The sequence below is a fragment of the Erithacus rubecula genome (assembly GCF_903797595.1).
Source record: "Erithacus rubecula genome assembly, chromosome: 1".
Lineage (NCBI taxonomy): Eukaryota > Metazoa > Chordata > Aves > Passeriformes > Muscicapidae > Erithacus > Erithacus rubecula.
Window position 1 is genome coordinate 92991704 of NC_136658.1, and position 23517 is coordinate 93015220.

Sequence of the window (23517 nt, forward strand, 5' to 3'; positions counted from 1 at the left end):
TGAAAATCTTGGATGTGAGCTTTATGCATATGTGTAGCATATGCATCTTCAACAGCTTTTATAATGAATCCACGAGATCCAGGACACACTGGATATACAGATCATGTTTTACATGGAACATGTGCATGATAATTCTGCCTGAGAAACCACAGCCCAGCCAAGTCCTTTTCTGGCTCTAACCTGGAACAATTTGCCAAAGTTAAGACATGAATTTAGTTGAACGGCTGTGACCTGAAGGAAATGTTCCACACTCAGTCCTGCCAGTTTCCCTCTTGTTCACTGCTGTGTTGAGCTCCCTGCCTGTTTTTTTGCTGCCTCCATGATCAGTCCCACACTGTTTCTGCAACTTCCATCTAGAGGTTTTTTGCTGAAGCTTGATCCTCCTTTAGGACTCTGGGGAGTGATGAGGAAGAACCAGCCCATGTTGGAGGGCAGTGCTGCACGTATCCTCAGCAAGGCTCATTAGTCTTGGTGGATTATTATAGCAACCTGGCTGTACTGCTTCCAGGTATTATGAACTAGTCCAGTGTCTCGGAATGGTGCTGAGTTGTGCAGCTACTGTGTTAAGGCAATTGCTGCAAAGGCATTCAAAGCAATGAAGGAAAAGTTGAGCTGTGGTGCACAGTGGACAGCTGTTGGAGGTTTTTCTGAAACAAAAAAATTCCAGTGTTGCAAAAGGTTAATATAGACATGGGCCATTTAGAATGCCAACTTCTGCTAAACACAACTTCTGAAAATCTGGGAGACGTACTTAAAATAATAGAAGCTGCAACCACCAAAAGATAGTTTGTAGTATGCCTAACTCTGCCTGCTTTGAAATACTCATCAAAAACATCTGTAGCACAGAAAGAGACAGCACCTTGGTCCTGGAGATACTGCTGAACTCTCGGGACCACAAGACGGCCTGACAAGTGTTTGTGACGCAAACTCTGTTGAGATGAGCTGGTACAAACATTTGCTGTTATGCTTATGAAGATCAGATCTACAGCCTAACATTTGCTAAATTTTACACCATTTTTAATGTACTTCACCTTTGCCCTCAGAGCTTCCTACACTGCTTTGCATCCATCACTAAACCCACCTATTGCTCTATTGCACCTCACAACTGACAGTAACCCCGGTAAGAAAAAACTACAGTCTACTGCTATTGAAATAGTCCACAAGACATAAGTAGAAAGTCAGATCTATTCTATTATCTATGTTCCCTCTCCTATGCACTGCTCTTGGATAACCAGTGGTTTGGTGGGTTTTTTTTTTTGTTGGTTTTTTTTTGGGGGGGGGTGCAAGAGAAAGTCCTAATAAGTCAGGAGCAAAAGTCCTCCAATTTCCTGCACTTATAACCATACTGCAGCAATTAATGTTCATAGAGATGTAATTTAAAACGGTGAATGCAAGTGAAACATAATTGGAAATGCAATATAATCCCTAGCAGGGTATTGCCAATTTCAAGGGGCTGAGTTAAGGTTGTTTGAGAATATATTGTTAACCCCGTTCGTAGTTTTCAGAAGCTTAGCCTGCATTACCTTAACTCTTTATGTCCAGATTTTTGAAGGTTTAGCTGAAGGCAGCATCCTGCCAAGGCACAGAATCCCACATGTCAATTTTTAACCCTGTTTTAACAAAGTTTTGTGGAATTTAATTCTAGATAGTAGCTGGAACTCTGCATTGTCTCCAGCAGGCTCAGGTAAAATCAGATACAACCGCTTTCTGCTCTACAGAATGGGGTTAAGGGACCAAGTTGAGATGTCAAGCAAACCAGATGTGTCATTTTCTACCCTCCATTATCCAGCCATGGATACAGCATGATCTCCGTGACTCGTGTGGTCTCCAGGACCTCTCCTCCAACATCTTTTGAGGCTCTGCAGTGGACCCCCATCCCTTTCCCATGTCCCTGCGCACACCGAGATTGTTCAGCACCCCCGAGGCATTTCTGACGGGCCCCGGAAAATGGATGACCGAGCGAGGGGAGCACGGCTCCCCTTTCCTGTCATTCCCCGGCCCCCCGCGGGCCGCGGCAGAGCACAGGCCCCGAGGCAGGGCAGGACGGGCCCCCGCGGGGCCTCAGCCTCCTTCCCCCGGCCCGGGCCCGGGGCGGAAGGCAGCCGCCCTCTCCTAGAGCCGACGTGTCTGGGTCTGGGCCCGGCTTCCGCGGCGCGGGGTGCGGCCGGGCCCCGCCGCTTCCCCCGTGCCCCACAGCGCGGGCCGGGGCGGGAGGGCTCTGCGCCGTGAGAACAGCCGGGCGGGGCGGAGGGAGGGAGGGAAGATGGCCGGGGCAGGCGCCGGGCGGCAGGCGGCGGCGGGGCGCTGCTGACCGGCGGGGCGGGGGCGCTCGGGCCGGGATCGGGGGCTGGGAGCCGGGGCGGTGCGGGGCAGGTCCCGGGCGGGGTTAGGAAGCGCGGCGGGGCTGGTCCCGGCTTGGAGCGGGGCTGGCGCGGGGGAGGATGAGCTCGGCGCGGCGCAGCCGGAGCCGCCCGAGTCCCGCTCCCTGCGGGGCCGCCTGTTAGTGCTGGAGGAGGAAGAGGAGGAGGAGGCGGCGGCGGGCGGCCGCGGCCCGGGCGGGACTGGAGCTGCCCCGGCGGCGGGCGGGGAGCGGCTTTCGGCCGGAGCAGGGCGGCGGCGGCCCGGCGGCGGAGCGGCCATGCCGTGGTTGAGCGGCGGGCGGCGGCGGCGGCAGCAGCAGCAGCAAGCGGCGGCGGGACAGGGCGGCGGGCCGGCGGCGGGCGGACAGCGGGGCCGGGAGAGCTCGGAGCTGCCGCTGCCCGCCGGCTGGGAGGAAGCGAGGGACTTCGACGGGCGAGTCTTTTACATCGACCACAACACCCGGCAGACCTCGTGGATCGACCCCCGGGACAGGTACGAGTGAGATCCGGGGGGAAAGAGGGCCTGAGCCCCGTTCACCCGGGGCTGGGCCCATCGGCGACATTTTCCTTCCCCCGTTGGCGGCCGCCGGGAGGGTGTGGGCGGCGGGGCCGGCGATGCCGCTGCCGGCGGGGCGCTCGGAGGCTCCGGAGCGGCGGCCCGGGTGGGGGCTCTGTCACACCGGCCCTCCGCGGGGGCAGAGCCTCTACCCCTGCTGCTGATGGGTTTGTCGGCAGTGTTAAATGTTGATTATGAGCCAGAAAAAAAAAGGAATTGGAGCTTTCTGCCCCCCAGCTCCCCTGGTGGGTGCTCAGTGCGGGGGGAGATGCGGAGGCAGGAGCGCTGACACCGCCTGTGTTTATCCTCCTCGCGTACCGGACCGGCCCCGCTGTAACCGAGCGGCTTGGCCATCCTGATTTATTAGCCGGGCTGAACTAATTGGCAGCAGCAGGCTGGAGGCATGCTGGAGTAATTTGGTAGATTACCTCCTCATAAAAGATAACGCTGCGTGGAGGTAAGCAAACCGGGAAATTCCTGCACTTAATTTGACAAATACGCGGTCTGCTGCAAATTAGCAGCAAAAATCTGCAGCTGCGTGGTGTCCGGGGCAGCGTCTGCACGGCCCGGCGGTGCGTGTGGAGACCGAGCTGGGCCTTTTCTTCTCACTTAGGGCGAATAAATACGGGCAGGTCTTACGGCTTTTAGTAGAAATGCGTTGTAAGCAGTGTTTAAGTGCTGTAGCTGAAATCTGGTGGAAGCGTGGGCTCTGTTGCCCAGTAAAAGACGGCCTCGCTTTAAAGCGGTCGCCTAAAAATTTCCACGCGGAGTTAGTGAACACAAGTGTCAGTATTTTAGGTGTCTGCGAAATAAGAAACATATGGCTCTGTGTATGCTTTTCTATATTAAACAATGTTTTTATAGTAAGTGAAAGTTGGACAAGGACAGTTTGAACCTCAGCCAGAGCTACCTTGCCAGAAATATGCCTGGAATGTTAAGCAGGCCACAGAAACATTTAAGCACAGTCTGGGTTAAAGACTGTAGTAATTTGAGAGATTCCTGTCGTTTTGCACGACAATGCATAATTGTTCAAATGGCCTAAATATTTACCTACCGGATAATGTTTTATCTCATTATGTGGACGTACTTACACATGCACATATTTTTTTTTGCTGAGATGTTAAATATTTGTTAATATGCTTTAGATAGCACATTTTGTTTTTTTCTATGTCAAAATGCATGTATGTGTAGTTAGGTTACTTTTAATACTGTGTGGTAAAGATAATCGATGTCTGTTGCTTCTCTGCATCTCGTCCTTTCCATTAAATTTCTGAGAGTATGTGGTTTTGTCTTCTGCAGTATCTTCTATACAGAAAATAACAGAAAAGACTTAGTCACTTACTAGAGTGTTAAAATTGAGTTACTGTTCAAGTTGCATAGTGTTGCTAAAATTATGGCTCCATGTTTGGAAGAAATAATTTAAATGCCACGCATTGCTTGAAATTTTGTCTAAATATTTCACTCCAAGGTTTAAACTTAGATCTGTTTTTCACATTGGCTAAGAACAAGCTGTAGAGCAGAGATTGAGACATTTGCATTGGGGCAGAAAGAAAAGAGATTATGTTTTCACGAGCATGTTATCAGTAGTTTGTACAGAATTCAAGTAGCAGGAGCTGGTTCTGTGACTGTAGAGCTAATCTGTGGTTGAGAATAGACTACTGTTGTTATTTTAGTGAGATGTCTGGGTTTTGCATGGCAGAAAGTGACCAGTCTTTTCGAGTTTCATTGCTGCTATTCAGATTCCCATGAGCAGCAGCAAAGTAGGAAAGGCTCAAGGTAGTTGTTTTCTGAGGAAGTTTGGGAAAGAAAGGTAAGAGCAGCAGTGCAGTGGTATTGAAGATGTATTTTTGCACACAGTGGTTTAAGTGGAGGGTAGAATAACCTACTTGTGTCATATGTACCTCAGCATTATGAATTAGGCATAGAGTGACAGAGTTCTTCCCCCCCATTTCTGTGTTTGAGTGGTTTTATTTCTACCCAGGAGGAATTGGACAAAGCTATGAGACCTCAGGCCATGCTGCACTTGTTCAAGGGCTCTGAGAATCAGCACCTCCAAGCTTTCCTATGGCTAGTAGTCTCTAAGCATCCCCACAGGCTCTTCTTTCGATTTAGCTGGCACTCAGTAATTTGTTTTTTGTTTTTCTTTCCAGGACTCCCCCTGAGATTTCCAGGCCTTTTGTATAGTTTGGTTAGTGAATTTGATTTGAAATAATTATTCAGTTAAAAATCGCACCACAAAACAAAACAAATTTCTCTCCCCTCCCCCTATGTTTTTCCCATTGAAGCCAGAAAGACAAAGAAATGCTAATTGGAGAAGTGCTCTGTGTAGGATTTTTGAGTTTGGAAAAGAGAAGATGATGGGAAACAAGTCAGAATAATAAAGGCTGAGTAGGGAAGAAGTGGATACCTTATGGTTTTCTGTGGTAAGAAAAAAGCGGTAGAAGGGTGATAAATGAGCAGTTTTGAAAAGGATGTTATCTTTCTTATCACATCAGTGGTTAGGTTCAGGAAGATACTGTGTTGCTGTGCGTGGATTGTGTGTAATGAATAGATTGCGGGTGGTTGTTTAGCAGATCCTGTAGATCTCAGAAGGGAGCCATTCAGTGGATGTTTTCATCTCGTGGTAGTCATCGTCTTTTATCTTAATAGATTGTAAATTCTTCAAGGCAGGGAACTGCCTTTTTATCTTGTGTTTGCACAGTACTTGCTGCACTGAGATTCTGTTCAATAACGGGATTGTAAATGAATTTATAAAAGACTGACTGTGTTTGTGGTTGATATTGATGATCCTTGTGGCACCAGAGATCTTATTACTGTTGGTGTTTTCAAGTGATTAGGGCTTATAAAATTCTTGGAGTTTGACAAAAGCTTTCCAAGCTCATGAGTCTTGCTAGATTTGTGGAAACTTCACCTAAAACACAGTGTTGATTTTTTATTTTAGTAACTAGGGAAGAGGGATTCTTTCAGCTTCTTAATATGAGTTGTCCTGGTGGTTTAAAGATTTTAATCATGTTCTTTTGGAGTGAGGATTTTAAACTTCTAAGGTATAGGAGTGTTTTTGCATGGAGAAATCACCCATTTGGGCCAGTTGGAGAGGAATTAAAAAAAAAATCATTATGGGCTTGGTAAAGACCTAGGTTTTAGCAGCTGCTTGTAACTTTCTGCAACGTGAACTACAGGTACTGTGGAGTTTTTCTGTCCTATGTCCTCATTAGCATCCTAATTTTGTGGCCTGATAGATGAACGATGTGAACACAGGTGGAAAACCCTGGCCTTGTAGAAGAGGTGGGTTGGAACAAGGAATATGGGATCAAATGGAGTTGGCCCTGGAATGTGACAGAGAAGGGGGGAGATTTGGTAGGTTTTGAAAGCAAAGCAGTCAGGATCCAGGGGTAGGGAGAAGCTGGATGGCACCTGAAGTCTGGGAAGAAAAAAGTAGGGGAACTGGCCTGAAAACCAGTAGAGCAGGGAGAAACAGGTAAGGAGAAACTGGTCTGGTGAGGGTTCAGGTTGTGAGGGTGTCAGCTCTTTTCTTGGCTGTACAAGGAGCCCTGAGGGAAAAAAAGGAGCATGGGGTTTGGATGAGGAATCTTCAGGGTGAGAAAATACCATGAGAGACAGCATGCAGAGTCTAGGTGAAGAAGGGAAGATGACTGGAAGGTGAAATATAATAACTATGTGTGAGATGTGAGTGTGGGGGGTCAAGAAGTGTAAGATGTGCTGGATGAGGAGATTATTGAAAGGTCAGAATTGTAGAGGCTGCAAATAAGCAAAAAAGGGTGATAGGTTTAAAAAGAGTCAGCTTGGCAAAGTCTAGGGGCAGGTATCTGTTGTTAGGAGTGCAGAGCAGAAATGTTTCAGTGAGTACTGGGCAGAAAAGTCCAGAAGTGCTGACTGCTTTTTGCTGAACTGTTTCAGGACTCCTTGTTCTCATAATTTATTTGATTTTAGCAAGTATCTGTATTACCCAGTTAGTTGACTTTTCCTGTTGGGTGAGAAAAAGTCTGTTACTACTGTTGTTTCCTATGTTGTGGCAAGTGGCACAGCAAGGTGTTCAAATATGTGCTGGTGTGATGCTGTATATAATGTGATTTCTCCCTTCCCAGACTGGCTTTATAAAGGAATAAGAAATTGTAAGTAGGAAATAAATAAAAAGCATATTCATGTCATGTATTCAAATCTAGAAAATTCCAGACTTAAGGTCCCTTAGCTAGTGCTTGTTTTGTATTAAAAGAGCATCTTCAGTGGCAGATTATTTTCTCAAATATCTTCTTGCCTTATTTCATATGTGTAGAGGAGCAACTCTGAGGGCAGAAGGGAGAGGTGTGAAGTGATGAGAATCGGTTCTGAAGTTTTTTGCTCAAATTGGAAGGATGGGACTTTAGTGAGGCAAAGGACCTTTGATACGCCACCACGTGATAAGGTTAGAAAGTCAGTGGTCTTTTTGTCAAGGCAAGCAAAATTTCCTAGAGTATTGGAATTTATCTGTGCAGGTGGCAGTATTCAGCAATCCAAAGACAATCATGAGGCATTAAATTTTTTTCAAAAATAGTATTCTTTCTGGGTCTACCTTAAATCCCTACACTGAGAGCTACAATCATTGTCTCTTCCCCAGCAATCAGTGACATTCATTATTAGAATTCAAGTTCTTCTATTCTAAAACTTCAGAAAGATGAAAGCAACAGTATAGATAGTACCACTGCCATTTTTGAACGTTGACTTCAGGTTTGTATATGTTTTCAGACTTTTCTTGTCTACCTCCTGTTTGTTGTATTTTGATGTTCAACTGTTGTTACCAGTCTTGCAAGACATGAGTAATCTTGGAAAGGAAAAAAAAAAGAATTGTTGAATGAGTATAGATCTGGAAAATGTGCTCTCCCATGAGAGGTAAAAAATTGAATTTAATCAGTTGAAGAGCTGTTTGAGAAGTGATTTGAGTACTGTTCATAAAAAGAGATGATACTAGAGACTTCAGAATTCTTTTGATAGATTTGTCATAGCATCTGATAGTCAGAAATTAAAACCAGAAATATGCTATGTTTTTAATAGTAGTAGATATTAGATGTCAGAGTAGTTTTCCGCTCCTATACTCTTTTAGATGAAATTAACTAATTTTTTTGCTCAGTTTCAGTCAGCTATCATTTGAAGTCTCATTTTTTATGACTGTCAATTTTTACTGCTTGCATTACATGATATATCAATTGACCTGTATATAAATACATATAGCTAAGCATGTCTCATAAGGATTGGCAGAGCAGCCACCTTTCATTAGAAAGTGGAGAGCTGCTCTATTTGGTTGTTTCTCTTCATGCACCCAGGAAGAAATCCTATTTATTGTCATTACTTCAGGCATCTAGGTCACTGCAGTTGCACCGTTTGATTACCTCAAGTTGGCAATACAGTGGACTTGATAGAGTTTATATAAGAAGCATTGCATATAAAACAGTGCTTGAGATCCAGATGTTTTGAATTTTCTGTGCAAATGTCAGGCCTGGATGCAGCCACGGTGTGGATGGGAAAGCTGTGCAGCTGTGTAGGCTGCTCTCCTGGCATGGAGAATATGGGAATACATGCTGCAGCAAATGATGGTGAGAAAGGGCTGCAGTGCCCTGAGCCTCTCTGGGCAATCTGCACATATCTGTGCTGTAACTCTTGCTCAGACAAATTCAGTAATATTTTTAAGGCCATACTGTAGCTGACATTTGTTTTGAAACCTTCACATATATATATATATGCCATGATAGATCTACTTCTCTGGCTTTCATAGGGGAGATACATCCATATTTTTTTTCATCTTGTCTGGTAGACCTTCAGACAGATATTTAACTTCATACTGTGTGTGAATCCCATGAAAATATTTATGATTAAGAATGAACGAAGACACAAGCATCCTAGAATTAATGTTTCTTGGTATTAGGGATGCTCTTCAAGCTGAGTCTTTTGTTTGATTGGTAGATTCTGATTAGGTGTTAACATGTTACAGTGTTAATCAGCTGATTTAATGGAAAATGGTTCTAAATTACTGGTTTCCCCCCGTCCTTCCTTGATCTCGCCTCTCTGATTTAAATGTTTTTAAGAAGTAGCTTAATTTCTTTTCAGCTTTATATTGCTGCTGGAAAAGCAGTGCCTGTATGAAGTGAACATTCATGTTTTCTTGCAATTTAGCGTTGTTGTAAATGAGTCCTACATCTCCAGACACTGAGTATTATAAATGTTTTTAGTAGATTTTCAGTGTCTTGAAAAGTAGAGGTGGAAGGCATCCACTGATTCTTCCTAAGATGAAAGGTTTTCCTTATAGTACAATCATAGTGATTTATGGTTTATTTAATTGGTTTTTAGAAGTTTAAGTGTGTATCTTTTGAAAATCTGGCTTAGGCAGCATAAAATTTCAAGACCTAATGCATTTATGCTAAAGCATCAGAACATCTATTGAGCCACAGAAGCCTCATTAACAAAATGCCACCGCTGTTAAGCTTTTTGACATTTTATTAAAGGTGAAGGGTTTTTGTGTGTAGGTTTTACCTCTTAATGGAAGTATTTTCAGCAATTAGATGTGTAATGTAGACACCTGCCTTACTGTATGTGTGTGGTGCTAGAAAGGAGTAAATTAGCAGTTGTGCCTTGAGTGTGTTACAGCAATGTGATGGCACGTGTTACGAGGGCTGTTTCTTGAAGGGCTCTGTGACATGGTACTGACTCACATCTGTGTTGGGTCTTGCAAACTGAGAAACCCTGTTCTGTGGGAACTTGTCCATGCTTGAAACTGTTAGAGAAGGTGCTTTACTATTTATATATATATATAAATTAATGTTTATCTGAGTTGGTATAGACATAGTTGTTCTATTTATTGTAATTAAACTGCACCAGGCACTGTGGAAAGAAAATTGAGTGTTTGCATTAGCGTATCTTCTAAAGGGTGTGTGGAGGGAAGTCTGTGCTTTTCAGGATCTGCACATGTGAGAATGCAAGATTTGAAATGTCAGAAAGCTAGGGCTGAGGTTTAAGTTCTGTTATCTGGAGAAAAAAAATCCTGTTTAGGCTTGGATTGTAGTGATTAGTTTGAGAGATAACAACTTCATGTTTTTAGCAAATATAAATATAGTGACAACACTGTGTAAACATAAGAACAAATGACTTGTAGGCAATAAAAAAAACCCTAGAAACTTATCCATAGTATAGCCCTGTTAACAAGCTTTAGAGAGGTGCCTATTGAATATAATGTTGGTTTATAATTTTGTGTTGTTTGTTGGAAGGTAGATTTTTGTGAAATTGCATGTGAGGCTAAACACAAGTATTTTGTTGATACATTGTTGAAAAAAGTAAAACTAATACTTTTCTGCTTACAGTTAAAAATAGAACTTCCTGAATGTCTTATCTGCTGCAGATGTGACAGTTCACATTCACCAGCAAAGTCAGCCAGTATTGCAGCTTTTAAGTAATCTTCAGCTTGTTTCCATGCTAGAGAAAATATGCTCTAGGTATTTTTCCTACCTCGTTGCCTGCTGTGGCAGGGCAGGGAGCACGCTCAGCAAGGTTTGGCAATACAGTACTCTTGAGCTAATAATTCACTGCTGCCAAAACCAGTAATGTCCTCCCTGCCAAACCACATGGTCTCACCCCTCTCTTGCACTGGTACCCTTGCTTATCTGACCTTGCAGTAAGGAAAATGAGAAAAAACCACAACCCTATGCAGTATTTCGTGTATCTCATTTTGGGGAAGGGTAGTGTTCAGCTGGTTTAGTTCTCTAAGCTGACTTAACCTTTGGGGCAGATGGGTATTCAAGTGGTTTATGTCAATTAAGTTTGATTCAATAAGGGATTGGATTAGGCAAAAGTGATGAGTCAGTTTAAAACCTTCTTTGAGTAAATCCTCTTTGTAAATGGCAGCCTTGACTACTGATTTTAAAAATACTCTCATAGTAAAACAACACGTCTCTAAACCAGCTTCAAATTACGTTTTAAAAGGAGGGAATTGGTTTTCAGACATAAGATGGATGTATAAAGGCCAACAGAAGAGAAATAGGTGTCAGTTTTTAAGAGTAGCAGCACTGAAGTGGCTGTTAGAAGGTAGGGAGCTGCAAGTAGCAGAACCGATTTGGTGACTGAGCTTGTGGTATCATCACCAGCTTGGAAGCACTAAAGACTTGGTGAAGTCAGTGGCAAGTGTTGCCATTGCTGACAGGGAGCACAGTTAGTGTGAGAGGGAATTGGACCAGGTGTGTGTTTGGGAGGTGTGTGTGAAGGAAGGTAGATATGGGAAGGATCTTCACAGTGGAGCACCTCCAGGGAGTATCTCAGTCGGGTGTAGAAGTGCAGGGTGTGACTGAGGAAGAGATGGAGCATGAAAAGGCATGTCAAGGTAACAACAAAAACCACAGAGCAGCTATTTGGGTGACCTAAAAGGCACTTCTGTCACCAGTGTTTGGAGTGACAATTCGTCAGAAGATCATTACAGTGCATCTGGGGGATTTTTTAAGGGAGGTGAATGTGTGCAGTTGAAAATTGCCAGGTCACAGAGGAGGAGGTTGTAATATTTGGATTAGATTAACAAGATTTTGTCTCTGCTTACGGAGAGGAGCAGGGACTCTGATGTGTTCTTTTTCCTTGATACCAATCTAGCCTATTTTGTGAGAATAAATCCTTCAGTTCTTAACTAGTCATTAGTAGCAAGGAATGGAAGTGTAGGCTTTTTCTGCTATGCCACAGGATTTTGATAATTTCTTAATCTGTCCCCAATAGGAAAGTTAATTTGGAATTAATACAATGAGAGTGTGCTATGAGGTTGGCAAGACATGATATGTGACTTCTAATATTAAACTGAATCCTTCAAGTCAGCCATTTAATACTGCTATCCACCTGGTGAGGCTTGCTCTAGGTACATATTGCATGATCATATAAGCTGTAATGTTTCTCAGTTTGTTTTAGATTTTTCTGTGGGTGTTGGCTGGAGTAGGAAAGGCTTTTGCATCCAGTGATGATCTTGGTGGTCTCCCCGTGGTTTGCAGGATGAAGGCAGTTCTGTGCTGTACTGTTCACTCTTTGGCTGAAGGAGCTGGCTGCCATCAAGGGCTGAGTCAGTAAATATCAAAACCTAAAGCAACTGCATTTTTTTATTTTTGTTTTCAAAGACTTTTCTATTTCAGTATATTTAATTGGCAGAGGGACAAAAATAAAGTGCAGCGATATCAACATCCTTGAACCAGCAACAGAGAATCAAAGGCTATCTTTCATAATGTTCTGAAAGAGTTACTTTCAAGATGAAGTATCTATGGAGAATTTGTTGAAACTATTTTGACTTGTATTGTACTTAGGCTGAAATTCTTTTGCACAAAGAGTGATTAGGATTCTTTATGGCAAAATGCAAAGTTTGGTATCGAAGCTGAAAATGCATAATATTTCAAAATTTATTTATTTAATGTTGGATTGCAGTTTAAAGAGCTAAAAATACTTCTAAAAATGCCTTTATGCACAGCATTTTCTTAGAAAGAGTGACTTATCCATGTTTGGGAAGGCAAGTGAAGTACTGCATAATTATTTAATTCTATAGCATAAACAAATTGTGACCCACTTCTCAAAGGTGGATACAGTCCAAAGTTACTTGATTTGAACAGCAATTCTATGAGTGCTTAAAAGAATTCCAGAATAAAAAGTACACTACTTTTTTTTTTTTTTTTTTTTTTCCCGATATAGGGACAGTTAAGAGATGAAGAGGGAAGTGCCTGTGTTTGGAAATAAATGTTTGAACACTTGCATGTCTTTTGCTTCCCCCAGATTGAATCTTTTGGTTAAGACTAGGAATCACAGTATTAAAGATATGATAAAGCACACAGGTAAAAATCCTTGAACTCCAGACTTCAGAATAAATTAGCCACAAAACCAAGGAAAAATTGATTTAATGAATGTCATGCCTGTTGGATCAAAGGTTAGTTTTAGTTGCATCTAAATAGCCTTTAACACTGTAATTGATGATTAACACAAATTAACCTAATCATCATCCTTTAGAGATAGCATAACTGACCTCTACTTCATATAATTAAAAAAATAATTGGAGGAAATGGTTGTAGATGAAGCTGCAATAGGTAATTTGTCAAAGTTCGGTTTAAAAACGTGTAATCATATTGTGTATTTGTATATACTTGTTTTCAGCTGTATGCAGTGTACTGATTGACAACATTTGGAAAAAAGTGCTGCTCTGTGTTGGTTTGAGTTGTCTTACTTTTGCTTTTCTGCCAGCTCATAGTTTATTCAAGGAAAGCCTAGTGCTGCTCTTGTGGTTATGGGTGTACTGAGATTTGTGATAAACAAGCACCATGTGCTCAAGACTCTGCATGGACGTTTGAATGCTACTTCTGTGCTTAATGTAGCTGCTCAGTTGGGACAAATTATAGAATTATGTTTTAGAAAAATGTTCACTAGTACCTGCTTGCAGAAAGGTGGTTAAAAATAGTGTACTTTGTAATGATGGGATTGTTTCTCGCTTTTCTTTGAGATTCCTCTCATGTCATCAAATACAATCCTTGCCTCAATAGACTTACACCTGTGAGCTTCCACATTCTTCATTTGATAATGCTTTGGAGGCTGAATTGTTCTATTAAATGTACTTTGAAATTCCATTGTATCCTATTTCTTAATTGCAGTTTGCTTTTGATGCTTACGTATTGTCTGTATGGCAAAAGACTTAGTTTTAACTAAATCTCTATATTTCACAAAGGTTTTAAAAATTATTTTTCCCGAGAAGGAAAGCAAAAACATTTTAATTAAAAATGGTAAGGGTTTTTTTATCAGCTGTATTTTGTATCTGGACTGGTTAGCCATCATTTTGCATTGCATGTAGGGGAACTTTGGGAGTAAATGTTGTGTCATGAAGAGGAATATCTGTTGTGAAATCTTTCTTGATTTCACACACTTCCCAGTCCTTGGAAATGCAGCTTAATGCATGCATGGTCCAGTATTTGAATGTCTTCGTTTGTTGCCAGGGCTGCAGAAAGAAGCGACTCTCCTGTTATCTGCATTACTAAAATGGCTACAGCATGTATAGGAATTCAAGAAATAAGAGATTTCTTAAGCTTTTTGCCTCAGCCAAGGGAGCCTGTAGAGAGATGGAGAGGTCCTAGAATTGTATTTGTCATTTCTTTTGTGTTGCTTGTGTTTAATAATCTTTGTATATTGAGTCTAGTGTACTGATTCAGCTAAACAGCTTCTTGGTTTCTCATAACACTGTGTAGTGCACTGAATTTAAGAAGTGTTTTCTTTGATCTTAGTGAATGGCTAGTTTCAGCTAAGTTCCTTGGAATTGATCTGCAGTGTGAAGTGTGATTACTGTTCTTGAAGTGTGTTAGTTAATGTCTTCTATTCAGGGAGATGATGAAGTTGTCGGGGGAAAAATTAAGTGCTGAACCCTGCATACTTGGCTTCAGCAGAATTAAAGTGGTAGGTTGGTATTTTTTGCTGTGTTCTCTATGGGTTGGTTGGGTTGTTTTGCTTTGTTTTTTTAATAGAGTATAGCTGCAATTTTTTTCCCCAAGAAATTGTGAAATAAACCTTTTTTGGTTTAAATAAAATCTATCCCTTTAGCTTATTTTTGGAGTAAAATGTCAAGAAGTTTATGATTAGACTGACTCTTGGATTCTGGTGGATTGATGCTGCAATGAAGATACTGTATTTCCGGTTCCAGCAATTCTTTCCTTACTGTAAAATAAGCTATTTTGTAAATTCCTGGTTGTCATCTTTAGTCATTTTCTGTATGCACTTATATGTAGTTTTGGTGAAGTGTTACAAACTACTTCAAATGATAGAAGGCTTTTGGAACAAAGAGCATTTTTAATCCATGAGTAAGTATCTAAACAGAAATGTGCAGGAAGGAGTATGTGAGTGGTCTATACCATATCATTCAAACATCTGAAATTTCAGACAACTTACCATCTACAATATTTGTTTATTGCTGTAATCTCAGTGCTTATGTTAGTAAACATAATTCTAATTTTACATCTGGAAGGTTGGAGTTGAGATGTTTATGGGGAGTGATCCACTGAAGGTTTGCTGGGCATGATTAATTTTGTGGTTTTTTTGTTGGTTTCAGTTTTTGAAGAAAAGCCATAGTAGTGTTTCCTGTCATTTGCTTTAAATGTCATTCAGAACGACCTTCCTCTTTGTACTGAATCTGTTCTTAGGGATTCATGGCCTTTTTGGAAATTACCAACTACCTTTACTTTAAATCAGTTTCCAGAAAGAGCTTCTGGAAGTTTTGGCATAGATTTTGATATCTCAACTTTTTGTCTTCTTGGAGTACATTATGTGCTTAGAAAAAAGTTTTATGTTTTGTCAGAAGTAAATGTAAAAAAAGCCTTGAACATTTCACATAACTTAGATGTAAATCAGTTTTAATGCTGGGCCAGATTATAGGGTGTTTTTTATTACTTAATGCAAGAAAAAACAGCAGGTGATTCATATGAATGGAGATACGTGTATTTTTTTTTAACCTAGTGTTCAGAAAATTTGTCACAGTATTCACGAAATGGGCTAAATGAAGCTGCAGTGATTGTGGAAAGTAGTTCATTTGTGCAGACTTCTCTCACTGAACTACTAGTACTCATATGTAGAGTGAGCTCTATTGCAATATTGTGTTAGGGAAATTATTTCTGAGAGTAATTTTTATATCTGTCCATTCCTGTTCAGGGCTTCTGTTTGTTACAGCACTGAAGTTGCTGATATTGTTCTCTGGACATCTGCATGCTGGGAGTGAGACATGTCCTTAGTTCTGTCTCAGAACCTCCCAAACAGCCCTGTTTCTATTGATGGGACTCAATCTGGATTTTTGAGTTAAAGACTCTCTTTTTCTGTTTTCTGACTTGTATGAAAATTTTTGGCCCTTGCCTGTTTCTTTTGGAGAAAGTATCTGAAAGGGAATATTGGTAATTTTCTTTTCGTCTAACATGGAATGGGTTCAGAATTTTTTAAATGTTTTGTTGCTTTAAAATACAGCTGCCTCATTTTATCATTAAAATATACTGTAATAAATTTCTGGAATATCTCCTTTGGGGTAATTATGTTTGGTATGTGAACATCTGGAGTTTTTGAAGTTTTGCACATAAGACTGTTTGGCCACAAGATTCTTAAGATATTTTTTTATTCTTTCTGAAGTGACTTGATAAAGAAAATTGTGCTCATTTTTTACTTAAATCACAACTGTAAGTTTATTTTCTTTACATTTAGAATCTATGGAACATTTATGAAAGACTTTTCTGTTCTCTGTAAAATACAAATTACCCTGTGTCCAAAACTCTGGTGCCATTTGGAACATCCCAAAACTACGGGTAGTGTCCTGACTGTGGAAATTTTCTCCCTACCCTCCAGTCTCTGAATATGGTTCTTTAAAATGTACATTTTTTCTATTTTTTCCTCTTTATGTACATGCTCAGAAGCTTGTTTTTCAAAGTGGATGAAGATTTTAACACTGAAACCCATATCCAGATATTTCTAGGTTTTCTGTAAAGGCAAAAAAAAGATGATATACAGACTGATAGGCTCTTAATGTAATATTAGTACATGATGTTAAAAGTGAATTAGTTCCCCATTATTGTGATTTCTTTCTCATGTTAGGAATAAATTTTTTTCCTCCACGTTAGCGAAGATGGTCAGTCGTCCAGTTTTTTACAAGAATGATTTCAAAATAGTTGTGAGAGCATTTTGGTTAAAGAGTTTTTGAATGTTTCAAGGTACTACACTTGGTAGAGTTTAAAATACTTGAGCTTTGTTGTGCTTTTGGGGGTTTAAGTGGTTGGAGTTTCGTTTCTTTTAGAGGATGGGTATCTGTGCTATGAATAGAGTGCTAATACAGGAGATTTTCCTCGAGTCCACATTTTACTCATTTTATATAGTCTATGTATGCTAGGCAGGCACACTTTTTAAATGTTGGGGTTTTTTTTTCATGGCAAAAATAGCTTGCAGCTTACTGAAAAACAAGGCAGACCTGTGCCTCAAAATCCAAATGAAACTGCTGCTTGGATGAGGCTCTAAAGAGGGCATTTATATGTTGTGGAATGAATGGCATGCCTGCGCTAACTCCCGCAGGCCGGATATTTCTAAGGTATCCGACAGAGCTGTATATACTGCACTTTTTCCTCTTTGGATCCAAAGGTTTCTCCCTTGGCAGGGTCTGAAGGACCCCTGGCCTTTGTGGGGAGGATGAGGTGGGGAGTGGGGGCTGGCAGGGGAAAAGTAAAATGAGCAAGGTGACTGTTATGTGCGCAATGCTTTTTTTTATTTTCCACTCAGACTGCTCTTCTTGTGCTTTGTGAGCTTGTGTTGTTTTTCTAATCATTGTTCTTTGAACAGTGTAGTTAGGAATTTCCTGTTCACGTTTTACTACAATGGTTTGTTTAAAATGATAGACCGCAGTCTTTCCTGACCTAAAACTAGATTAGCCTTGAATGTCGAAAAGAAGTCGGACAAATAAAGAGGATAGGCTGTATTTGCTTATGTCATGGAGAGAGGCCTTTTAACCGTGGTCTCAGTTGTATCAAATACCACAAGTCATGTTTCTTAAATATTTAGTAAGACAAATAAACATAGTTATTGTATGAACTGGCAGCTCTCCAAATTTCTGTCTCTTTGATTCTCATGGGTGGGTTGCTTTTAATCAGGAGAAGTGTATTTAGTCAAGACTCTGGTATCTACTGAATCCAGCCATAGCTCAATTCTCCCCTTTCCTTTGCTTTGTTAGATTTTTAAAATGCAACAAAATAAACCTCAGCAAAGTTGAAGTTTTAAAATATTAAGCAGCAAGCTTTGGGAAATGCATCAGGTACCTATGATAAAGGAAGTTCAGTATAGTCTTTGTACTGCCATGTGTTTTCTTTCAGATTTTGGAGGAAAAAATCTCCCAAGCCCAGCAGTGTTAGATGTATGATAAATATCCTTATTATAAAATTTATGTTTATTTAGGGCAAGTTCACTGCTGATCTGTGTAAATAATGCATACCTATAATGATGGAACAGTACAGGTAATAAAGCTATTGATTTTTATCTGGAAAGAGATAAAATTTCAGTGAACAGCAATATATGACCTTGACTTTGGGCTTTTATTTTGCAGAAAAATACTATATCATAAATGATATTATGGTGTGGCACAAAAGTTGTATTCAGTTTTGGAGGAATGGCATATTGACCTGCCTGGGTTGAGTACTGAAGTCGGTGGCAAGTGTCAAGCTCATGAATATATACTTTATACATTGCTCTTGGGTATTTTTAATGCAGATTGTCTGTGACCATGTGCATGTGAAATTCTAGTAAACCTGCTAAATCACTTTTTCAAGATGGGAGATGTCAGATTTGTAAGGTTGTGGGGGCTCTAGCTGATATGACACACAGGCATGTCATTACAAGGGTGTTGCCAGTTAAAATACTCAGCTGTTACAGTATTTCCATCTTAGCATCTAACTTTGTTCCACACAGCAAATAGTCACATAAGTAGGACTAGCTGTGGATTTCTAAAGGAAATATTTAATGTATTTTTAAAGAAAATAACATTTGGAAGGAAAAATATTTGGGTAGCTTGTCTAGGGTAGGGCAGGGAGATGCCTTGCAGGGTACAGAGTCTGATGTGCTGAAGAAGCTCTCAGTAGATGTTATATGGAAAATGTTACTATTTATAGAAATCAGGTATTTCCATGAGTATCGGAACTGGTGAAGCCTGGTTTCCTGTGGGTTTGAGTGTTATGACTGATTGACTTTGGAGTCTGGGAAGGTGAAAGTTCTGTTGGATGCTTTTGCTTTTCATTTGGGCTATTTGCATTCACTTGCTCCTGAGCAGATTTTCTGATACCTGATTAGGTGTGAACACGTTTCTCACTTATCATTAGGCCTCCTACTGTCATAAACTTTCATAGGTATTTGAATTATATGGGGGGGTTTCCCTAAAATTTGAAAGTGATCAATGGAAAAAAAACCAAATAGACTAAAGTCTATTAATTTTTACAAATAAAAATAACATACTTGCATTTTTGTAGGAGATGGGACTATGAGCCCTTGATTTTTTTATTTTTCTTCTTTCAGTGACCCAGTTGTCAGTAAATTTCTACTAGCCAGTTTAGTTTGAAAATGGAGCCAGTTTTTAAAACCAAGTGATGCTTTTACCTATTAAATAGTCAAAATACATTTTGAGATTAGTATGCCAGATTTTGTGGTACTAGTTTGGACTTCTAATGATTCTGTGTGTTGAGTGGATGCACTGTTCATACACAAAAGAAACAAAGCATTAGTTTTGTTTCCAGTGTTCCAGTTAGGCTGAGTTGTGTGTGCTTTCAGGTTTTTCTATATGCATGAACAAAAAGTGTAATCATGAGTAGAGACCAGAGTCCTGCTGAAGGTTTACCATTGAGATTCCTGTTGTTAATGTGCCTTCTGGAGCTGTTAGCAGCCACTTTTTTTGTTCATAAGTATCAGAGATATGAAATACTCTGTCAAGGGCAGTAGGTGCCATTGGTTTCACTGTCAGCAGAAATTGTTCACTTTAGTTTTGACCTTTGCTAGGCACAGGTGTTTCTACCTGGAAAAACTCAGTAAGTTAACTTGTGAGTTAACACAGACCTCGATCTTCCATATGAATGATTTTTGTGTAGCAATACAGGTGAGTAGTTTATTCCACTAGATGAAGTAAGTGAGGTGAATAAGGTGAGTAAGCAGTTTCATTATGTGATGCTGTCAGTTGTGTCTAAATGCTGTGTTGCAAATTTGCCTCATGCTTTGAGCTGGTTGTGAGCCAGTGACTGTGGTTAATTCATCACCAAACTAGAGCTAACAAGCCTTGTGTAGGCTAGGTTATTTTAGATGGAGCTCTGTGCCACACTGAAGCAGCTGGAAGCTGTACTCATGGGAGCCAGGGCAAAGCTGCTTTAAATCTGCTGGAAACATTCTATGTAGACAAATGTAGAAGTGTTCGTGTGGGATAAATAACTTACAATATGAATTTACAGTACCTTTTCTATAATGTTACTTTCTTTACAGAAACCAGTTAATGTTATTTTGTGTGAGCTGTAGGCTCTAGTTATTTCTTCTGGAGTTGTCTTCATAGACTATACATAAAATCTGTATTATCATAGGATGTATCTCCAGTGTTAAATGGGTTGATAATGTTTGCACCTCTTGATTTGCAGTAGTACAGCATCTTGTATATAATAAAGTTATCTTAAGCAAAGATCATTGAAATAAAACCATGACTTCAGGAATATTTCTAATATTACTCAGTCACTTGGAAGGCTGAGTTGAATCTTCCCACTCCTGCACAGCTGGAGGAGCATGTGCCTGGATGCAGCACAGTGACACTGCCGTGGTGCTCACAGAGATGCTGCTGGCCATCCTTTTGTGGAACAGGCTGGCTGCTGCTTTGGAGGGCTTAGACTACTTGCAGTACTGTGAGAAGGCATTTATGTGCTTACTTGAAAGAAAAAATACCAGAAAAGAAAATGGAGACAGTACTAAGAAAATATTTTTGTCATTGTTTGGATAGCTGTATATTGTGTACAGTCAAAATTTACACTTTCAAAAGCTTGCAGTTGGCAGCAATGTAAAGGGAACAGTGTACTCTGTGCCATTAATGTGTGTGTGCATGGGAGAGCACTTGCCTGATCCAAAAGGTGTGTTTGAGAATGCTTTTGTAATTCTCTTATTTTGGAAATTGAAGATCAAAGCAATGTAGGTTCAAAACAGCAGAACAATGTGATGAGCTTAATTGTACAAAATACATGAGGATGAACTGTTAGTGAGGGCAAGGCAAGTTCATTTTCATGATTACTTTTGAGAGAAGCAAGAAATTAGTTTTATTTTTATGGTGGATCTCTGAGGACAATTATTTATTTTTTTCGTCTCGGCATTGATGTTTGATGGATGCTAAAATTTGTGAGAAGAACTTGTCTATTCTTACAATATATTTAATACCTGTTAAATTAAACCATGTGTTAGAACAGGCTGCTATTTAAAATGGCATTTGTGTAATTCATTTTCCTTTTTAGTACCAATTAGAGTCCATAAACTTTTTTTGGTTTATTTTTATGCTGTTCTTGGGTTGCATAAGTTATTACATTATGAAATTGTTTTGGCTTCGTTGTCAATAAATTGTGTGTTAACCTTTTAAGTATTCTGAATTTGTGTTATGGCAGCAGCAATGTCATCCTGTCCTCTGCTTGTGTCAGCAGTCATTTTCTACAAAGAAGAAAAATGCTCCTTTTATGTGTTTGCTGGAATTTTGAGAAATGCAGATTATTCAATCAGTGAAAATGTGTGTGTGTGCATGGGCGTCTGCCCTCAGCATTGCTTTAGTGCCACCTCTGAAAACCGTGTGATCCAGAGATCTCTTAGATAGTTGATATATTGCCTTGCATGGTGTCTATAGAGTTTGGGCTTTGGTTTTTGGGGAGTGGGTGGGATTGGTATTCTTGCCCAGATCTGTATTCCACTTGAGACTTGACTGGTGTCTTAAACTGATGTATTTATTAATGCTTCTTTGTTGAGAGGAGTTAGATAAAATTGTCTCCATAAAGCTAATTTTTGCAGGAATTAGAAGCATTAAGTCATTGTGAGTAAGATGCATTGCTTAATATATGGCCAGAGGGTAGGAGGTCAGCTAGTCTAGTCATATTTGTAAAATTCAGGCTTTCACTAAAATGCAGCACAGCAACAGGGTTTAACCGGCTGTGCAGTGAGGTTCCTTGCCTCAAAGGCTGTTGTGAAAAATGAATAAAGATGACTTGAGAGACTGAAAAGCCTTGCTGCTGAATGTTTGTTATAAACACCTTGTTAGTTGCATGGGGGAGGAATAGATTTAATTCAAAAATAATAATAATAATAATTTATTTAACTGGCGGTATCTTCGTTGTATTCTAGTTAGAATTCGAGGGCAAAGTTGTCAGAGAAGTTAACTTGAGGACATTAAAATTTTAGGTCTTTCAGCTATGATGAAAAGTAGAGAAGGGATGGACCTTTGCTTTTCTGACAGCTTCTGTCTTTAGTAATTCCTTGTGCTGTGGCAGTATTAAATCAGAAAACCAAATCCTGTGAATAAGAATCCTGTGGATTTCGTGCTGGGAAGAGCAGAGAGTGGCTATGTATGTAAGCATCTGGGTTCACTTATGGAGAAGTAAGGCCTGCAGAAGGAAGCTAGATGAAGAGTGATGGCAGAAGAGAGGCTTTCCTGGCAGCAGCTGTCTAGGAAATGGTGAGAAAATCTCTTCAAATTATTTGTTCATTTGTGGCATAAGTACGGGATGGGGGAGGAAAGAGGGAGTACTCCTGTTTCTTTTTCCACAGCTGTCTTGGAGAGGCTTTCTTCTTGCTTAATAGATAATGGTGAAAGGTTTTTAGAAAATGACAGAACATGAAATTGTGTGGAGAAGGGAATGTACGAGTCATTACCATGTTTTTCTGGGATTTCCCTGTCAGGCTTGTATGCTGCCTTCCCATGCGCCATAGTTTCCCTTTCAGTTCACTCAGATTTCCTAATAGCATTTGAGAACCTAGTGGTAAGTTTTGAAGTCCTGCTCTGTTAAACACACTTGAGTGACAAATTTTTCAGCACACATCTGGAATAGCAGTTGTGGTTCAGTTTGCTTCATGCCTTTCTTTTACTGGATCTCCTGAAGCATTGCTCATCAGCTCTGCTAAGCAAGCAGGCTTACAACACTTCTGACAACTGATTTTTTTTCTTTTGGGCTACTCAGAGACTGAGTCAGTAGATCTTTCAGTAACTGGAAATAGTTAATATTATTGGGAAAAGTTTTGTTACCTGTCTAAAATTTTGCTGATTAGCTCCTAGGTTTAGGAGACAGTCCTGCCTGCCATCCTCACTTCAGAGACTGGGAGAGCCCTGTTGATGGTTAGCTCTTGCATATAAATAGTTTTGAAGAAAATTAGTGCATTGGAGTTAAACTAAAACTTTGTGCTTCCTCTGCTAGTAATACAAAAGTCTGTGAAATGCAGGGAACAGTTACTCTGACAAGATTTGCATAATTTCTGTGAGCAGGTAATTTTCTGTATTTTAAGTAAAGGAAACATATGCTAGAACTTCTGCTAGAATTTAGAATTCTAATATTTCAGACATAAACCTCTTTTCTCTTACAAATGCATTGGTCCTACCAGCTTGTTACTTTGTAGCAGACTAACCTCACAGAAATGCAGATTGTTTTCTTTACCTAGTTCAGTTTTTCCTGCAGTTCATTTAATGTCTATTACTGATGTCTTAGTGGCCTTGCTGTAGTTTCATGTGACCAAGTGCTTTCTGTATTAAAGATAGACTTGATTTTATATGGAAAAAAAAAAAAAAAAGAAGAGAAGCTGGAAAGATATTTTAATTGCAATTACTATGGAAAAGTAGTTTTCAGTGAGTATATAGTTGAGGATATGACTCAAAACACAGTAGCTTGTTTCCTTCACACACTTTTAAGTTTAATGATTAGTTAGTCAATCAATCATTTCATATGTTTTAGTAGTTAATTTCCTTCATGAATATCTAGTTATTTTCTGCACAGCTCTGGTGGGTGGGTTTGTTTGGTATTTTTTTAACAATGTTAACAGATAAATGGATTAATTAGTTGAGTCCCAAACACATTA

The 23517-nt window shown here is 40.2% G+C and overlaps 1 protein-coding gene across 3 annotated transcripts in view; it reads left to right on the forward strand.

The window, feature by feature from the left end:
* Window positions 1-2355: 2355 nt before the first annotated feature.
* WWC3 (WWC family member 3) overlaps window positions 2356-23517 on the forward strand; it is a 95598-nt gene continuing 74436 nt past the window's right edge. For 2 of the 3 annotated variants that reach the window (XM_079313712.1, XM_079313713.1), the window contains exon 1: window positions 2499-2853. In XM_079313712.1, the coding sequence (XP_079169838.1) occupies window positions 2639-2853 (215 nt within the window). In that variant the 5' untranslated portion in view covers window positions 2499-2638. Of the gene's footprint in view, window positions 2854-23517 lie in introns of all 3 variants that reach the window. The other variant, XM_079313714.1, reaches the window with a different exon arrangement.